General features: G+C 34.2%; 4 protein-coding genes across 4 annotated transcripts; 1 reads left to right on the top strand and 3 right to left on the bottom strand.

Annotated features, from left to right (window-relative positions):
• Positions 1-716: 716 nt before the first annotated feature.
• On the bottom strand, positions 717-3537 carry bys (Bystin). Its single transcript, XM_076129176.1, has 8 exons — positions 3287-3537; positions 3041-3164; positions 2654-2903; positions 2265-2421; positions 1842-2033; positions 1288-1496; positions 976-1126; positions 717-836 (listed from the first exon to the last, which is right to left on the bottom strand). Exons 1-8 carry the CDS (start codon positions 3419-3421, stop codon positions 756-758), a joined length of 1299 nt encoding a protein of 432 aa, XP_075985291.1. The 5' UTR covers positions 3422-3537; the 3' UTR covers positions 717-755.
• Positions 3538-4205: 668 nt separating this feature from the next.
• Positions 4206-7491, bottom strand: LOC142978405 (uncharacterized). Its single transcript, XM_076122847.1, has 5 exons — positions 7328-7491; positions 5576-5711; positions 5125-5277; positions 4776-4927; positions 4206-4492 (listed from the first exon to the last, which is right to left on the bottom strand). The coding sequence occupies exons 1-5, from the start codon at positions 7432-7434 to the stop codon at positions 4294-4296; spliced, it is 747 nt and encodes a 248-aa protein (XP_075978962.1). The 5' UTR covers positions 7435-7491; the 3' UTR covers positions 4206-4293.
• Positions 7492-8162: 671 nt separating this feature from the next.
• Hacd1 (3-hydroxyacyl-CoA dehydratase 1) lies at positions 8163-13894 on the bottom strand. The gene is made up of 4 exons (XM_076129189.1): positions 13600-13894; positions 12986-13103; positions 10035-10264; positions 8163-9186 (listed from the first exon to the last, which is right to left on the bottom strand). Exons 1-4 carry the CDS (start codon positions 13692-13694, stop codon positions 8931-8933), a joined length of 699 nt encoding a protein of 232 aa, XP_075985304.1. The 5' UTR covers positions 13695-13894; the 3' UTR covers positions 8163-8930.
• Positions 13895-14257: 363 nt separating this feature from the next.
• On the top strand, positions 14258-15701 carry RpL30 (ribosomal protein L30). The gene is made up of 4 exons (XM_076129202.1): positions 14258-14360; positions 14467-14514; positions 14785-14930; positions 15491-15701. Exons 2-4 carry the CDS (start codon positions 14494-14496, stop codon positions 15663-15665), a joined length of 342 nt encoding a protein of 113 aa, XP_075985317.1. The 5' UTR covers positions 14258-14360; positions 14467-14493; the 3' UTR covers positions 15666-15701.
• Positions 15702-16630: the final 929 nt, after the last annotated feature.

Below are 16630 nucleotides of genomic sequence, written 5' to 3' on the forward strand. Positions count from 1 at the left end.
AATGTTATTTTTGTAGATTTTTGCATACCGTATAATTTGATTGAAGTGTTCATAAATATCGCATCTTAATGCACGTCAAATGTCTTTAATATTGTCATTAATGTCAATTACATCTGTCAAAGTCAAACTACAAAACAATCAGCTGCCTGCGGCGGGTTACAAAATTTAACCATACCAAAACAAATTACAGTTTAGTCCTTCATTAAGTTTGTAATTATGTGCGCTCTTTAATCATTTTGTTTAGTGTAAATCATCGCTATAACTAAACTAGATGTTGAAATATATTTATTGTGTTTTTATCTAACATAACCTAATTCAACAAACTGATCACAATGAGTTCCCAAGTAATAAAGTGCCACAAGTGTCGGCATACGCTGCTCGATGATTCTTGTGTAGTTGACAGTTCACTTACATGTGACCCGAAGACTTGTGAAAGTTATGACATTAAAAAGTTTATCTATATCAGTGAAGATGGAGCACCTTCATGGATCACGGATAAAGTTGAAGAAGAGCAATGGACTAAAGGCAAACTACATTGTGGGAAATGTAACAACAGGATAGGATCATTCGACTATGTTTCGGGACGAAAATGTTACTGTGGAGCCTCAGTTTTACCACCCATACATCTAGTGACGAGTCAAGTTGATAGGCCAATAAAGCTCAATATAACATTATGAAATAACTTTTTCTTATTGATGATAAATAAAACAATAATGTTAAGGGTTACAATAGTTTTATTTTGATATCATAATAATTTATTCCACCATCATAGCACCAGCTACAGATTCATTGGCTTCAACATCTCTGCATTTGGCTGCCTGCAGTTCTCTTCGAATCTGTGAAGTAAGGAAATTATATTATACTCAGTGCCAGCTCTCATATCACACAATAAGTTCAATTTCATTTGCTCTAGCACTTGCATAGCCACTTTTTTGTATCATAAACAATACTTTAAACAATGAGGTAAGTACTAACCTCATGTGTAATCGTGGGATGTGACTGTTTTCTTAACAACTCTAAGAGTGCATCTCTCTGCTCTGTAGATATGTCTGCCTTGTAACGTTGAACAAACGTCAGCAGTGACTGATGCCACAGTACAGGCAAATTACGATGATCACTTTGGAATCTGAAACAAAATAAACAAATACTTAGTGGAAGTTCCATAGTGTGAAAAAATGATACTAAAATAATATATTGTGATATATAATATTATCACTTTAAGTTTTATATTCCAAATTAGCAATCTAATAACAAAGGATAATAATGTCATAATTTTCAACAACCCACCTTATAAAATGAAATACAACTGAATCCACCACTCTGTATGGCAAAGCATACTTTTTGTCAAATAGTATTCTTAAAAATATTGAGTTTGCTCCAGTGTAGTCCATCTCGGCTATCTTAAGCATTGCCGCACTAGAGTGCAATACTGGTACTGAGTTGCGGGCCAGGACTGAGCCAACTATGATGGCTTCACGTAAAGTGCAATCCCCAGACTAAACAAACAAAAAACATGCAAGTCAATCACCCATAAATAACTACATATAAAACATCAAGCCTATTATACCTGAAGGTGTAGGCAGATGTGTGCAAGTTTTATAATTTACAATGAGTCTCATGTACTAATAGGGGGGCAGCCTATCATATATTGGGAACTTTACCAAACTCCGGGCTACTATTGAGAAATATTCTAACATAAATAATTAGAAAATACCAATGGCACTTTGCCTGACCCGGGAATCGAATCAGCTGTTATGTACATCTGGGTAGTTTGGTGATACACTAAGGCCCAGCCCTATTACAGCTCTAAATATAAACATAAATAAAGTAAATGTAATTACCTCGAGTAAAGGCAACAGAATACCCTTCATAAAAGCTCCAGGTTTGAAGAGAGCTTTCCTAAGTGCTTGGTACAGATGGAAGTTCAGACGTTTGTATTCAGCAAGATCATCTCTGATACGTGGTAACAATACTAAATTGTAAAAACGCTGCGCCATTTTCTCTTTTAGGTTTGATGCAAAGATTCTGGTTGCCTGAAAAGAAGCAAAATCAAATGGATACTTTGTTGCATTTGCAAAATAGTGTACAAGAACGCCAATCAATATCTTATGATTTATGCTGGTTGTGACAATACTAGCTGTTTTGCCACAACCAACATCAGACATAGGACATGAATAATTAATTAATTATTATAATAATATTATGTGCATATTGGAGCCATAACACTGCATAACCAGTGGTTATTTAAAGAACTAAATAATTACCTGATACATAGCAGCTGCAGACCAAGTGGTAGGTTCAGTGATGTACAAGATCTGTTCCCAGTTCTGCAAATGTGGTACCATTTTGAAAGCTTTAGGCAATTTGCCTGACCGGTACTTTTGTAGAACATCTCTCACACCCTCATACATAGTCTTTATCCTGGAAAAGAAGCCAAATTTAATACAAAATCAAAGTAAAGTAAATCAATAGATCCAAGCTATAATTACAACTAGACTGGACAAATGTGATCCAACACAGCAAGAGAGTTAATGTATTTCTATACACCTCTGTCTGCACCGCTTCCATGCATAACAAGTATCATAATATTAAAAAAACTTCCTACTACTGACAATATGGCATAGTAAAGCACTCATTCACGTTTGATACACACCTAGGATCAATGTTCTGTAACTTCAAAGTCTCCACATCAGAAAACTGTGTTTGTAATTCTGTATGTTTATCAGTAATCTTTTCTTTTATAATATCAGCAAGTGTCCGAGTCCTCTCAGGTTTGGATGACATGAACATCCTGAGGGCAGCTTCGTCTTCTTCGTTTATTTCAACATTGTCATAGTAAGTGTCGGGCTCTAAATCGTCATTGTCTGAACCAACATCATCATCATCATCGTCAGAACCTGCATCTACAAGTAACAAGAAATACACATGACTATAATATATCTGTACAATGCTTACAACAATAGTTTGTACATATGCTTTCCACAGTACAGTATCTATATTCTTTAAGAAAAACAATAGAATAATGAAATTTAAGTTATACCTTTGAATGTAGGAGGTAGAGTAACATGTTTGGCTGGAGATGGACCTTCTTCATCATCTCCTAGTTCAGCTTGTTGTCTCCTAGCAGCTTTTAGAATTTTCTTCGACAGGTTTGCATTTACAAACTGAAATAACAAGCCAGGCGTGAAATTAGTACGTTAAACATTGTAGGTTATTAATTATCACTGAAAAAGATTCAAGTTAGTTTTGACATTCGGTAAATTATTAAACGATTGAGTATTCCTACCTCTTCATCATCATCGTGTCGGTTTCGTTCCTTCATTCTGTTCTTATTCTTTACTGTATTGACTGACTCTATTTGGTCGGCTAGAGCTATATTTTTCCCCACTTGGGAGGGTTTAAATTTTTTGGCCTTTCCCATCGTAACAACTTTTAAGTTTTACCACAATTATTAAGAGCCACAATAAAAATATATTAGCTAAATAGCCTAGCCAGTAAAAATACACATGTGGACACTGACATTTGTTGACAAAAGGAATGTTTTGACGTTTATACTGTCGTTGACAGATAATTTTGTCGTTATTGTATTCGTTCGGAAAAAATAAATTGCAAAAATATGATATTAGCTTTATCAGTTAACTTATTCTTACCCAGGACATGTTTTACGAAAGCAATTTTGCATATGATGAGGCCTGGACTATTTTCTATAACTGTCACTTACTACGGATACCGAAAAAGAGAGACTCTGCCGTGCCCCCAGATGGATTCAAGAAGATTCATATTCTGAAAAGTCCATCTTAGTAAATGAATAGAGACAATATGAAAAAAATGCGGAGGCGTTTGCCCACCACTGGGACAGTATAGATTTACAAAAAAGAAACATCTTGTATTAATTATGTTTTTTTTGCAGGTGATCCTTATTCATTCGATTAAGAAGGCTGTTCTGTTTTGATATTGTCGTCTGTTAGGTAGGTACGCTACTGTGCATTTTAAAAATAAAGCCAATATTAAAAGCAATAGCGTTGGCTACAAACTACAGCTACAACGATTTTCGGTATAAATATTGCTCAGCAGATACTGCCGTTTCATTCTTAGTACACATTTTGAATAAAGTTAAAAATTGTTGGACGATGCAGGGCGGAAAGGATTTTATAGTAGGTAGAAGACATTGCATTCCTCAAGAATAATGAAACCATTTATTTTGTAAAATGTAACATTTCATTTATTTACAAGAATTCAGATATTCAATTCTCAAGTTTTTTTACCTAACAAATAGGTATAACACAGGTTGGTTTAGTTGTAAGATTCAATCATGTTGATAATGTCTTTAACATTCGTGTTGATGTGGTCAATGACGTCTTGGATAGCGCTGCGGATGTTGAGCTCCACGACCTTAATGATGATGGTGTCGAAGATCCTCAAGAACACGTTGAGTACAGGGTTCACCAACCAGTCAGTGAGAATGTTGCCAGTAAAACGCACGCGGAGACGTCTGCAATCACACATACAATCAAATAAATAAGGGAAATGGAAAAAAAAAATAATAATAACATTATATTTTAACCTAAGTTTGTATAACAATTAGGTTTTTTGTCAGTGTTGTTTCGTAACTCAATCTATTTTTAAGATTCCCCTCGCACTGAAAAACGCGTTACGGTTTTGCGGTTAAAAACAGATATCACCCACAAATACTAAATGGTACCAACTGGGAATCAAACCCGCAACATCCGGAAGTTCGTAGTTACATTATCTGTAGCAGCACAAGTGTTACATACCCAATTTCAGTAAGTCTGAACTGTTGGAGATGAACCTCATCGTTGTTGAAGTCAAGGAGCACATCGAAAATAATTAGGAAGCGGTTGAGAGTGGCTCTGATTCCTCCTGTAGGTCCGATGTTCATCACTTTCACGAGGTACTTGTAGATGAACTGTTAAAAAAGTTACGTCGGTGAGTTATGTGTATATTTCAAAATTTCCATTTCATGAATAAGAGTTAATCATTCTCAAGAATAATTCTTAAGTTTCCCGTAAACTATCAATATGAAATGGAGAATGGATAAAAGGTTGCTGCAATAAAATTATAAGAGACACGAGTTTGAATCCAAGATTTAAGAAATATAGTTACCTCGAGGTCTCTGAATTGCAGCTGCACACGAACACGCAACATCTTGGCGAAGTAGTTAACTTCCTGGTCGCCAGAGCGCGCCACATTCACCAAACCAGTCATGTAGCCGTCGTGGATCTTCAACCACGCGCTGTATGTGATCAGCACGGGTCTCTGGAATCAAACATACGGATTAGTAAAATGGAAACCAATAAACACCTAAGCTTTAGGTATAAAAGTTTGAAGGAAAGTCCCAGAAGCAGCCAAAAGTTTTTCGTTATTTTAGATAAGTGATACCCAATACAAGAGAAGAGAAGGCCATATTTAAATTATTTTTTACACCTCATTAAAATAGATTTATCCATGTTTATTATTGTTTATACGTATTTCGCTAAACGAACGATTTGTATCGTTATTTAATGAACACTTCTTATCCGCCTGTGAAGATTGCTAGTTAATACTTAGTGCTTACCACTTCGAAGCCTTCGATGACCTCAGGCAGCTCCATGGGGTCCAGTCCGTTCTCCTTGATGAAAGGCACAATCATATCAATTGTTTCGTCGACATAGTCGTTCACGGTGGCTTGGAGACCCAGTCCATCCCAGTTGCTATAAGTATAAATAATGACGCCCATTTAACTACATACACGCTTACTGATAATAAAAAATAAAATTATGTGAACATTGCAGTAACTTACGTAAAGTTTTTACTTATTTAACCATTTATTCCCACATTTTTGGCGAAAATATGCGTAATCTGTGGTTAAACAACATAATGTACCTAGGTAGGTACTGAATGTAGGGAGTAGGGACCAAAATTTTTTTTTTTTTTTAAGTTTTATCTGCAATCAGTCCTAAACTATAAGCAGATTTATTCAGTGTCATTTTGTCATTTTTAAGGAGCTCTTCAGAAGGAGACATAGGGACCAAAATAATATAATATTCCTGTCCCGTAACTACAATTACATGGGCACCTAACTACATCGATGACGAAAATTTATAAACTTTAGTTGTCACTCATGATTCTAAAGCTACAAACATCCTTTGTAATCATTCGTACTGTAAATTGAATGCAATGACTAATTCATTAATTACAATAATTATAATACCAAACAGTGATTTATTAGTATCAGTATCTACACAGGTAGGTAAATAATCTGAATAGGCAGTTAATCTCTATCGACATCGATATTGAGGTCGATTACCAAACTTCCACTGAGACGAAAATATCCGACGATTTTCCTGCTAGATAAATTGAGACGTTAAGCAGATTATAAAAATTAATAATCCTTTATGTATTACGCATTTAAGTGACGTTAATTGCTCAATTGATGTAGAAACTACCGCTTTACGCACGGCTCTATCAAGACGACTTACCTACACATATCGAAATGATAGGTATGAGCTACTTTGGAACGATTCAAAAAACGACAGATTCTCATAACCACAGAAATGGTAAAGATAAAAAGGTTAAATTAAGAACCTACACGCACGCAATAAAAATAAATGTAAATCATTCGTGTAGTTTTGAAAGTTGTTACAGCTATTTTAAGTGTTCAGATCCTCGACTGAAGGTTATGAACAGATGAACGAGCAAGCCGGCGGCGGCAAGAAAAAGAAAATTCTAAGCTGTAACAGATAAAAAAACTGTCTTAGGAAGAATCTTTATGGCGTGAAACAACTATTTTTTAGTGAAGCATGAAAAATTTCATACGACTATCGAAACTTTCACATGAATCGCCAAATCTTTGGGAAGAAAAATAGCTGAACGGCGGAAGTTCGTATATTATTTCAGTAATGAAGAAATAATTAAATTATGAGTGCATGCCTTAATTATGCAACGAAAACGGTTAGGTTAAGAATGGGGTATTACAGAGACAAATCAGACAGAAATTATGTAAACTACACGCCCTTAACGGGAAAGGGTAAAACCTTTTTTTTCTGATTGTGTATCGATTTCATTGTAGGTAGGTATTCTTACTAGTTAGGATATTTTATTTTATATAATTTATTAATTTGTACTTATATGCACATAATCTGTATTTTGAGAATCTGCCGTTTTTATATGTCGTAACGCTAACAAGCCGTACCTTTAATCAATCCGAAAGTGGTTAACGTAATTATTAAAGGGAAGAAAATTAAGATTCGCAGAGATATTGGTGTTTACCCCCAAGCTGTTCGTTTAGGCTTAGATAAATATTTAAGTAATAAGATAATAATCTTACCTATTTTCTAATAATTTGGATACTGGCAGACCCTTCAACTTGATGGTGTTGGCTTCCGCCGCGACCACCAGCGCCACTAACAACAAAGCTGTATATTTTTTATTCATCGTGTTTCTCTCACGACTCGTCAACTACGATTTCGGTAAACGTCTCAATATTTTTCAAATATACGTCTGTTCGTAATATTAAGATAACGCTAGAATTAATTCGTTTATCTAGTCCTTATAACAAATCAATGTCGATTACACACATTATTATAGATACAAATCATAATTGATGGGAATTACGAAAATAATCTGTTTATTTAAGTGTTTATCAGCAACATCTAGTAAAAATTATATGTTATTGTACGTAATTACACTCGTCGTAGGTGGCGTAATAACAACGGGTCTATTGTGATAATAATTTATTTAGTCAGCTCGATATGTAAAAATATAGTTGCAGGTGGGATTGGTGACTAACGAGCAGAACAATGACCAGAAATGTAAGCTTATTTAAGTCTAAGAAATCTCTTCAATCAAGGGTAAGTGTCCGATTGTGGCCGACTATGGCTGTAAGTGTTAAACATTGAAGCTCAAGCTCACGGAAGAGAGCTTGTATCCTTTAATTTTTAATTCAATAGAATGAAACAATAGGCGAGCTTGATAGATATGAAACGAATTGGGTAGTTTCCACTAATCAAGACATTAATCATTTCTAATCTAGAAAATAGATTATTTAACGCAATAGAGATAATACTAGGTACATTCATTCACTAGAGTACACAGTTTAGTGACCGACGACTGTAAGTAAAGTAGTGTGTTCTGTTGGATATAATATTTTTAAAATAAAACAATTTTAAATTTAAAATATAATTTATTAATTTTAAAGTCATTGCCCATAACCCAATCAACCTATAATAAATATGTACTTATACTAAATTTAATGACAATGCACCAGTCACCCTTGATTTATAAATTAAATACTTATTTTAAGAACCGCTATCTTCAATGTATGCAATAATTTGGGAATGTGAAACCACAAAGGTTAAATGCCTGTTACATGAGTATTTTAAAAGCACGAATGCGGTACATAAACCACTATACATCTCATTTTTTATACATTTTGTTCTGTTATTTAAGCCTTCGTTAAAGCTTCGTCATAAGGCATGGTAACCATGCATTTGGTCATAGCTATGAATATTGCATTTATAATATACTTTCAGTATAATAAGCTTTTATCGAATGTCATATAATATTATGTCCTTACTAAATTAGTTCTATGGACGTGCGCTAGAGGCGCTGTGCGTTATACTATACAAAATCGACCGTACCGTTCTTTGTGACTATAATTCAGTTCTTTTAAACCTGTGTTCTTTATACATATTACCTACATTTTATATTCGTATTTCCATATTTTCTGACCAAAAACATAGCGATCAGATTTTAGTCATACCAACTCGAGCTTACTGCTTGGTATCAGTCTTTTCGTGATACGAGCTGTCATAAGAATACAATTTGCAAGCTATTTAATGTGTGCGACCAAAAATGCTTAGTTTACTGAAAATAGAGATTCGTTTAATTATAAACTCATCAATGTGATGAGTGAGGTAGATATAATTCTATTATTTAGTCTTCTTAGCGTCTTTGCCGAGCATTTTTCTCCTTTGAGCCAACATGTGTCCGAAGAGAACGGGGAAAATAGGGATGTATAAGAGCATATAGAAGATGAGGAAGTAGTAATAGTTGAATGCAGCATTCCATGCGTTCGGCATAGAGATTGTTAGAAGTTGTTTCTCCGCAACCTCGTCGAGTGAGAAGTACATGCACATGAGCTCTCCTGTGATGCCGATAGGGTACAGGATCAGGAAAGTAGAGTATCTGAAACGAAAAAAATAATTTTAAGTATATTTTTTATTTCATGCCCACGGAATGAGGATAGCACTTTCTGTCACTAGGTATTTTTTTAGATTAAAATAGTACATTTATTGAGGGAGGCTAAATGGTCGATAATATAATAATGGTCATATATATTTCACTACGACTAATAGGAGTGGAGCAGGAATAAAAACTATCGTGAAAACGTTACAAATAAGGCCCTCGTGGACGGAATCACGAGCGATCTCTACAGATTAAATAGAATAGTGGCAAAACTGTCATTAAGTAGAGTGTGAATTGAATCCACAATATCATAATAAGTATCAATCAATAACAAAAGCGATAGGTAATGACGGAGCGATGTATGTAACCTTTGCAACTTGTAAATGCTTAATCATGTTTACATACATAATATTACTACATACTGTAGTCTGTACTTATGTTTTATGTATGAATGTACGTCTGATATATGTAACTATAGCCGACTTTGGACTTACGGGTTAGAAAATGGATGAAATCGTAATTCATAGTCAATTTCTAGTGGTAACAAATTCTCTTAGTTAAGTATCTCATAACTGTCGTTCGATGATGAATGATATTGTAGAAAGAACCTACGAAGAAATATACTTCTTTTTACATCCATTTTTTGTGATATTGCCATAAGAACGTCAAGACACTTAACCCGGGATCACATTAAGAATTTATTGGAATGACAACACTAAGTCTGTAGTAATACCTCGGCAATCATTTCCGTGCTTTTTGCTTTAACTCCGTGCTTTGTATTACACTACCCCGACTGTGATTCGTCAATCAGTCAGTCTGCACGATACAAAAGTTAGCTTATAGCTTACCTTAGGAACAGTAAAGGTTGTGGCACAGCGTTTAATATGTTGAGAACATAGTAGGCGTATCTGATGATCTCAGTGATGGACCAGGCGAGAATACAGATCGGCAGGCCGGGGCTGACGGGCGCCGACTCCGTGGCCATCAAACACCCGCACACGAGGAACACTCGCGAGTACACTTGAGGCAACACCACCGCTACACCCGATGGTACTAATCCTATTAACGAATGCACTATCTGTAATCAAAGAAAGGTGCATGATAAATAAATAATAAATACTTATTACTTTTGGCATAGTTTCACCACTAATGGATAACTATCACATAGTCAGCAGATACCTAGGTTGTCTTGTCTGGGAAACTGGCTCTTTCACAGTTACTCAATGTAGTTACTCCGTTAATTAAGTATTGATGACATGAGCAAGTATAACTGCATACATCAATTGTAACGAACGAAAAAAAAACGTGACGATTGAAGCTTCAATTCGGTTTTGGTTTACAAATACTTAAGAAGGTAAAGTATGTTAAAAAAAATGTCTTAGACCCGAAACATTTCGATTTAAATTTCTTTTGGTAGGAATGGTCGTTTCTTGGGTGTTGAAAGGACTTTAAACAACTAACAACCGTCATATCACTAATCTTTGACGATGGAGGTCTGCTAAAAAGCGTCTCCTTAGGGTTTTGAAGGTAAACTAATCAAAATGATAAATTAAAGGTTCTAGACAGCAAAAAATTTAGCTCTTTATTGTAAGCACGTTCAAGAAATGTCCCGTTTACGTTACTCGCCTTGACCGAGTCAAATTATGAGCGAGAACAGGTATACGCGTTTAAAAATATAAATACACGTAATTAGCTACAATCTTGAACCCCGCTAGTAAGTGTTTATTGCGGGTGTACATTGTATCATACTATAATACTTTAGTTTTTCCTCCTTACTAGCGTGACAAGTTAGCAGCCAAATATGTACCTAGGTCGTGAAATCTTCGCTTCATTTTGTCTATTGCCATCCATAACTAATTCAGTACGCAAGAGTATTAAAGTTTTACAATTTTTGGGCCCATTTATAGCATAAATAGACTTGAATTCGACTGTCCTATGCTGCCAAAGTTAGTGCGACTGAACACAGCATCAAGCCGCGCGCTAAAACCCCTCCGCTCCTCGGAGTTTAGTTTTTCCTACATGTACATTACTAATGAAATAATTAGAATGCAATAAATACTTTCTAACAAGGTTATAATATAGTAAGCAGGGAATATTATATAGTCTACAACGCTGACATAGTCTGATGACAAACGGTATTTATTACCACCTTTGATCCCTTATCGTCCCTCGCTATTAAAATGCACAGTAATGTTACTACCTACTTGAATGTATTTACTATGCAAATCAGCCTTTACTACTTATGCAAAGCGAACTGTAAATTACATTAAAAGTAGTAGATTCACAACTTTTTTCGTAATATAAACTAGCAAACCCGGTAGACATTTTTTTACCCGAACTTATAACAACGACAGGGATATAATTCGACTTATTTTACAATCGTCATCACATTTCAGCCAATTTTGCACAAAACCTAAAGGCTTACACATAAAAACATTCCAGAATCACTCTATCTGTTAGCGAAAACCGTTTGACGATTCGTCGAGTGATTTTGCAGTTATACCATCACGAACATACAGGCAGATGCAGCTGAGCACTAGGTTCTAAATATCTTATATGAAGAGATATAAATCTACAAATACATCGACAGGTTATCATCGTATACCTTTTACCCACTTCAAGTGATACATCAAGGTGACGTAACAATCTCAATGTCATTATACTTAACAGCATTCTCGTGTACGAGAGTACATACTATTATAATACACGCAATTATATAGACAATGTGCTCGCAACACATTTTCCTCTAATGAAAAATAACTAAACTCAAGAATTACGTAAGAAATGGAATGTCGATCATGAGTTATCTTTAGACTACTTGACAGTTTTAAAGATGAATGATGAGTTTAAGATCTGAATAGAAATAAGATATGAATGATATAATATGTGGTTAGCATTTTTATATCATAAGTTTTATATCATCACATCATAGATGCCATTAAATGATCAATGTTAACTTTTGAGTTCTAGAAACTCAGGAAGCGTTGAATGTATGAAATAAAAAACATATCAAATAAATAATAATAATTGTTCTCTGGTCTCTGCCTACCCCTTTGGGAAGAATATTTGATTTTATATATGTATAACCATCCTATGTGTCACACAGTCGGGTAAAAAGGAGTTGGAGATGCCCACAAGTTATAAATAGCACAGACTTCAAAACATTTAACTAACTCAGACTACTGAATCAGCATAATTAGATAACAGTACCAATTTCGCATTTACAGTTTTCATACCATTTAGAATAGAGTTCAAATAATTAAATAATATATACAGCTTAAATGCCTAAGATACAAATTAAAACAACATGCTTGGCTGCCTCACTTAATGCAAATAAAAGTATAATTTAATATAATTTTCCTGCTAATATTTAAAATCCTAATATTTTTGTGTTATACTGAATCGAACAAGAACTTAATAACAAATGTATGGGATATTTCTATTCTCAATATTGTTAAAAATTGCAGCCAAAGTTTTTATATAACATAAACTTTTTCACTAATTAATATGTAATACTTTTGCATACCAATTTTGTACATTAGAATACAATACTTCTTCTACACACTATAGCCTGGCAACTTAGTAAAGTCTTTTTGGTGTGCACATTTTTACAAGATTTTAAATAATAACTCTTGTGTTTTTCAAAATAGAGTAGTTGCATCAGACAGACTACCGTATGCTGCATGAACCTGCAGGTCACTGCTGTTCAAAATTCTGTACACTTCTGTTAGCCTTGAAACCTTGCAAGTTAAGATCTCTACTAAGTTGTTGGACTTTAATACAGAATAAAATAACTTACCTCAAGCACAGCAGCATTTTGGAATATAATTACTGTCCATTTAATTTCTGTCCAGAATGTATCTAGGGTACCACGATTTAAAAAGTGTGATAATGACTGCAATAGCATGTATGACCATCTGTAACAAATTTAATTATTTAGTGTTTGCTGTCTGCTATTTACAATGAACTCGGCAACCACTTTCAATAAAGACTTGTCTCAATATTTTTTTTTAAACATGTTTATAACATAAATTCCAGCAGTTTTTGTGTGCTTTCATTTTTGAAAATATTATGAACAGATAAAACATGTATTTTACTTATTTAATAAAATATTAATACAACATATTTGGGTTATTCTTACCCTAATTGCAGAGCCTAGACAATGTTAAGTGTAATAAACTAAGTGATACACATACTAGTGGATGGATTAAATGCGGTTAGTTAGGTATATTCACCACTAGTATGACATTTTCATTTTTAGTTACTCTAAAACCTTTTTAAAATAGTCAAAATAACAAATCCCAAAAATCGTGGTAGTGTCACTATACTATTAACTTTTTCACTAAAAATAAGTTTTGTAAAAATTTTATACAAGTTGATTTATTGTTAATCAAATTTAATATGTTAGCTTACCCTATAGTCTGTATAGTATTATACGCTATCAGGTATGCTTTCCCAATGGTTCCAGGACCCGAACTTCTAACTTTTTTTGTACTTTTTTCAGCCATTATAAACGAAGCCAAAAACCAAGTCAATCACTTAATTAGTTATGTTTCGAAAAACATATAACAACAAGTGTAAAAAATACTTGTGGGAACGGGTTCGCCGGACCGACCTAATAAGTCGGTTAGCCGATAACTTTATGCCGCCTACGTTTCACCTGCAGCGCCTGCTTTGCTGCTTACGTCAAAATAGTCAAGTTGTAATTTTGTAAGTCAAATTGTAATGTCATTGGCCTCAATATTTCATTCAATGACTTTCTTCATTCAGATTTTGCCCTAGCAATAATTCTGTACGCACCGGACCAATGAAAGTGTCTGTTTGGATTACAGAAGTCACTGAGTCGGGTAAGATCGTATATTTCTAAATAACGGGCGCGGCGATTTGGCTTTACCTTTAATTTAAGTCAAACCTTTAAAAATCAAGTAACATTACCATAGGTACTATATTCTCCGCGAACGAAAGCAATTTTTCTGTATAAAAATATTATTACAATTTAAAACAAAAATGGTTCAAAGTAACCCGCTTAACTAACCAAATTTATTTAAAAAACTTTCATTCATCTTTGATTTTGGTACACTACACTACATATTTTTTGTCATTCATTCAAATCAAATGTAATTTCATTCATTCCAACAATTCATTCTTTTCCTTGTAACGCGTTTCAACGATAGGTACGGAATTGAGTACTTTGAAATATTATTGAAGTCTTCCTAGATTTTGGGTGCCGTTTGTATATTTTAAAGTAATTCTAAACTAAAATCATAACTTATATTTCAGTAATTCGTGGGGAAACCAACAATCACAATGGTTGCGGCCAAGAAACAGGTAAGGCTTGTAACACGTGTCTGATAACTCGATTGGACTTTATACGTGGTTATTTGATCTAAATTTGAATAAACCTATTTCCTGTCAGTCCTAAATTAATTTTGGTACAAGATAGGCTTGCTAATTCTATAATTTGTAAGGTTGAGAACGTATCATACAAAATTTATTTTGAGGTTATTTTTCTAACTCACTATGTAGATTGTGTTTTTCGTGATATATTATTCAACCTCATTGTTATGAAGGTTCTAATTAAGCCAATTATAATTTCAGAAAAAGACCATCGAGTCTATCAACTCCCGTCTTGCGCTGGTAATGAAATCCGGCAAGTACTGTCTCGGATACAAGCAGACCCTAAAGACACTTCGTCAAGGCAAAGCTAAGCTGGTCATCATCGCCAAGAATGCTCCTCCTCTAAGGTGAGACTACTGAGAAGTAGAGTTTCCCACTAATTAGTCTAAGGGAAGCATATGGAGTCTTAGGACAAAGAAGTATGGATTCCCTCATTGTGTTTCATGAAGCAGTCGAAGTTAGTAGGAAACATTGTGTTGTTATCTGCTGTTTTTCTTAAGATTATTGGTCAATTAATCATGATAATATCTACTCTTTTGGATTTCTTAATGCTGAATAACTTAATCAACATATAATTTGATTATTGTTTTGGTATGATATATTTTATGACTGCCTTTCCTGAATCACATGGGAAACCTATGGAGTAGTCTTGATTCGCCATGTGCTGATCTTTGACAGGTGAGGAAAATCGTTTGATATGTTAAATATTTTATAATTATTTGTAATATAGTGCTTCTTTCTGATTAAAGCTATTTATTATTCTTAAAATTTTGATCAAATCTAAGAAATATTTACATATTTTTAATACATGAAATAGTCTAGAAATACACTAAGGTTAAAGATCTGATACCGAGATCAGAAAATTTAGCTGGTGAGATTGTTCTAAAATTTAAAATAACATTTACAGGAAATCCGAGATTGAGTATTACGCTCTCCTGGCCAAGACCGGCGTCCACCACTACAGTGGAAACAACATTGAGTTGGGCACAGCTTGTGGTAAATACTACAGGGTATGCACACTCGCGATCACCGACCCTGGAGATTCTGACATCATCACCACACTGCCAGAGGCGCAGGCGTAGATGTATATTATAATATAATTTTACCACCCACACAAATCTTTTATTCATAATCCCGAATTTGGACACCCTTACCAGGTATTAGTAGGATTAGGCGTAGGTGTATTTTGCAAAAATGGTGTTCGTACATCACTATATCTGTAGGCAGGAAGGCAGTAAAGCCTAGAAAGATAACTAAGCCCTGCAGACTCGTACCTGTCATCTATAACTTACTACTCAGGGTACCTACCCAAGAACCCTGTAAAGACTGGTACCTACGTATGATACGTACTGCAACTCTTATCTTTATTAGCGTCAATCTGCGAGAATTTTTTTGAGCATTACTGTTTTTCATTTTGTTTAATAGTACTATCTTCCATGGTATTTTGGAGCTGACTACGTACCAAAATCGCGTACAGGTTATCGAATAAGTAAATTGTACATCATGGTGCGGTATCCCATGAAGGTACTTACCGCTCAAAATAATAACACATTCTCTTGATATACTTACTCAGTACCTACCTATCTACAAATATAACTGAAGACATTGTACGAGTTTAAAAGGGCTCATACGAGTTTTTATCAGTCAACACTAGACTAATTTCATTCATGTAACTACATAGTCCAGTGTTGGGTCAATCAACTAATTTTTTCAATCAATTGATATTCATGACTAATTTAGTCATGATTGATTCAATCATGAATAAAAATAATAATCATAATCATGATTAAATAAATTAGTCATCAGTCATTCAATCATAATTTTTGTATGATGATTAAACTAAAAAAATTAAGTCAGGTGACTCTATTTTAGTTTAATTCAACACATCTATAAAACTATAACTGATCACCACCTTAAGTTGACTGATAGAGAATAAGTCCATTATTAATAAAATTTGATTTTCTTCATCTTTTTTTAGATTATACTTACTGCTATTGTATTTTTTTTAAGTAAATAAGGAACGGAAGATTTCTGACTGTGCGTGTCA

This window comes from Anticarsia gemmatalis, chromosome 2, assembly GCF_050436995.1.
Source record: "Anticarsia gemmatalis isolate Benzon Research Colony breed Stoneville strain chromosome 2, ilAntGemm2 primary, whole genome shotgun sequence".
Lineage (NCBI taxonomy): Eukaryota > Metazoa > Arthropoda > Insecta > Lepidoptera > Erebidae > Anticarsia > Anticarsia gemmatalis.

Coding starts and splice junctions, on each gene's coding strand:
- LOC142978405 (XM_076122847.1), bottom strand. CDS start 7,434: ATGAATAAAAAATATACAGCTTTGTTGTTAGTGGCGCTGGTGGTCGCG. Junction 5,712..7,327: donor TCCAAATTATTAGAAAATAG/GTAAGATTATTA, acceptor TTATACTTATAG/CAACTGGGATGGACTGGGTC. Junction 4,493..4,775: donor TTCAGACTTACTGAAATTGG/GTATGTAACACT, acceptor GTGTGATTGCAG/ACGTCTCCGCGTGCGTTTTA.
- bys (XM_076129176.1), bottom strand. CDS start 3,421: ATGGGAAAGGCCAAAAAATTTAAACCCTCCCAAGTGGGGAAAAATATA. Junction 2,422..2,653: donor TTACAGAACATTGATCCTAG/GTGTGTATCAAA, acceptor CTTCTTTTCCAG/GATAAAGACTATGTATGAGG. Junction 1,497..1,841: donor TTCTGTTGCCTTTACTCGAG/GTAATTACATTT, acceptor TTGTTTGTTTAG/TCTGGGGATTGCACTTTACG.
- Hacd1 (XM_076129189.1), bottom strand. CDS start 13,694: ATGGCTGAAAAAAGTACAAAAAAAGTTAGAAGTTCGGGTCCTGGAACC. Junction 13,104..13,599: donor AATACTATACAGACTATAGG/GTAAGCTAACAT, acceptor AATTTGTTACAG/ATGGTCATACATGCTATTGC. Junction 10,265..12,985: donor AAAATGCTGCTGTGCTTGAG/GTAAGTTATTTT, acceptor CTTTGATTACAG/ATAGTGCATTCGTTAATAGG.
- RpL30 (XM_076129202.1), top strand. CDS start 14,494: ATGGTTGCGGCCAAGAAACAG. Junction 14,515..14,784: donor TGGTTGCGGCCAAGAAACAG/GTAAGGCTTGTA, acceptor TTATAATTTCAG/AAAAAGACCATCGAGTCTAT. Junction 14,931..15,490: donor AAGAATGCTCCTCCTCTAAG/GTGAGACTACTG, acceptor TAACATTTACAG/GAAATCCGAGATTGAGTATT.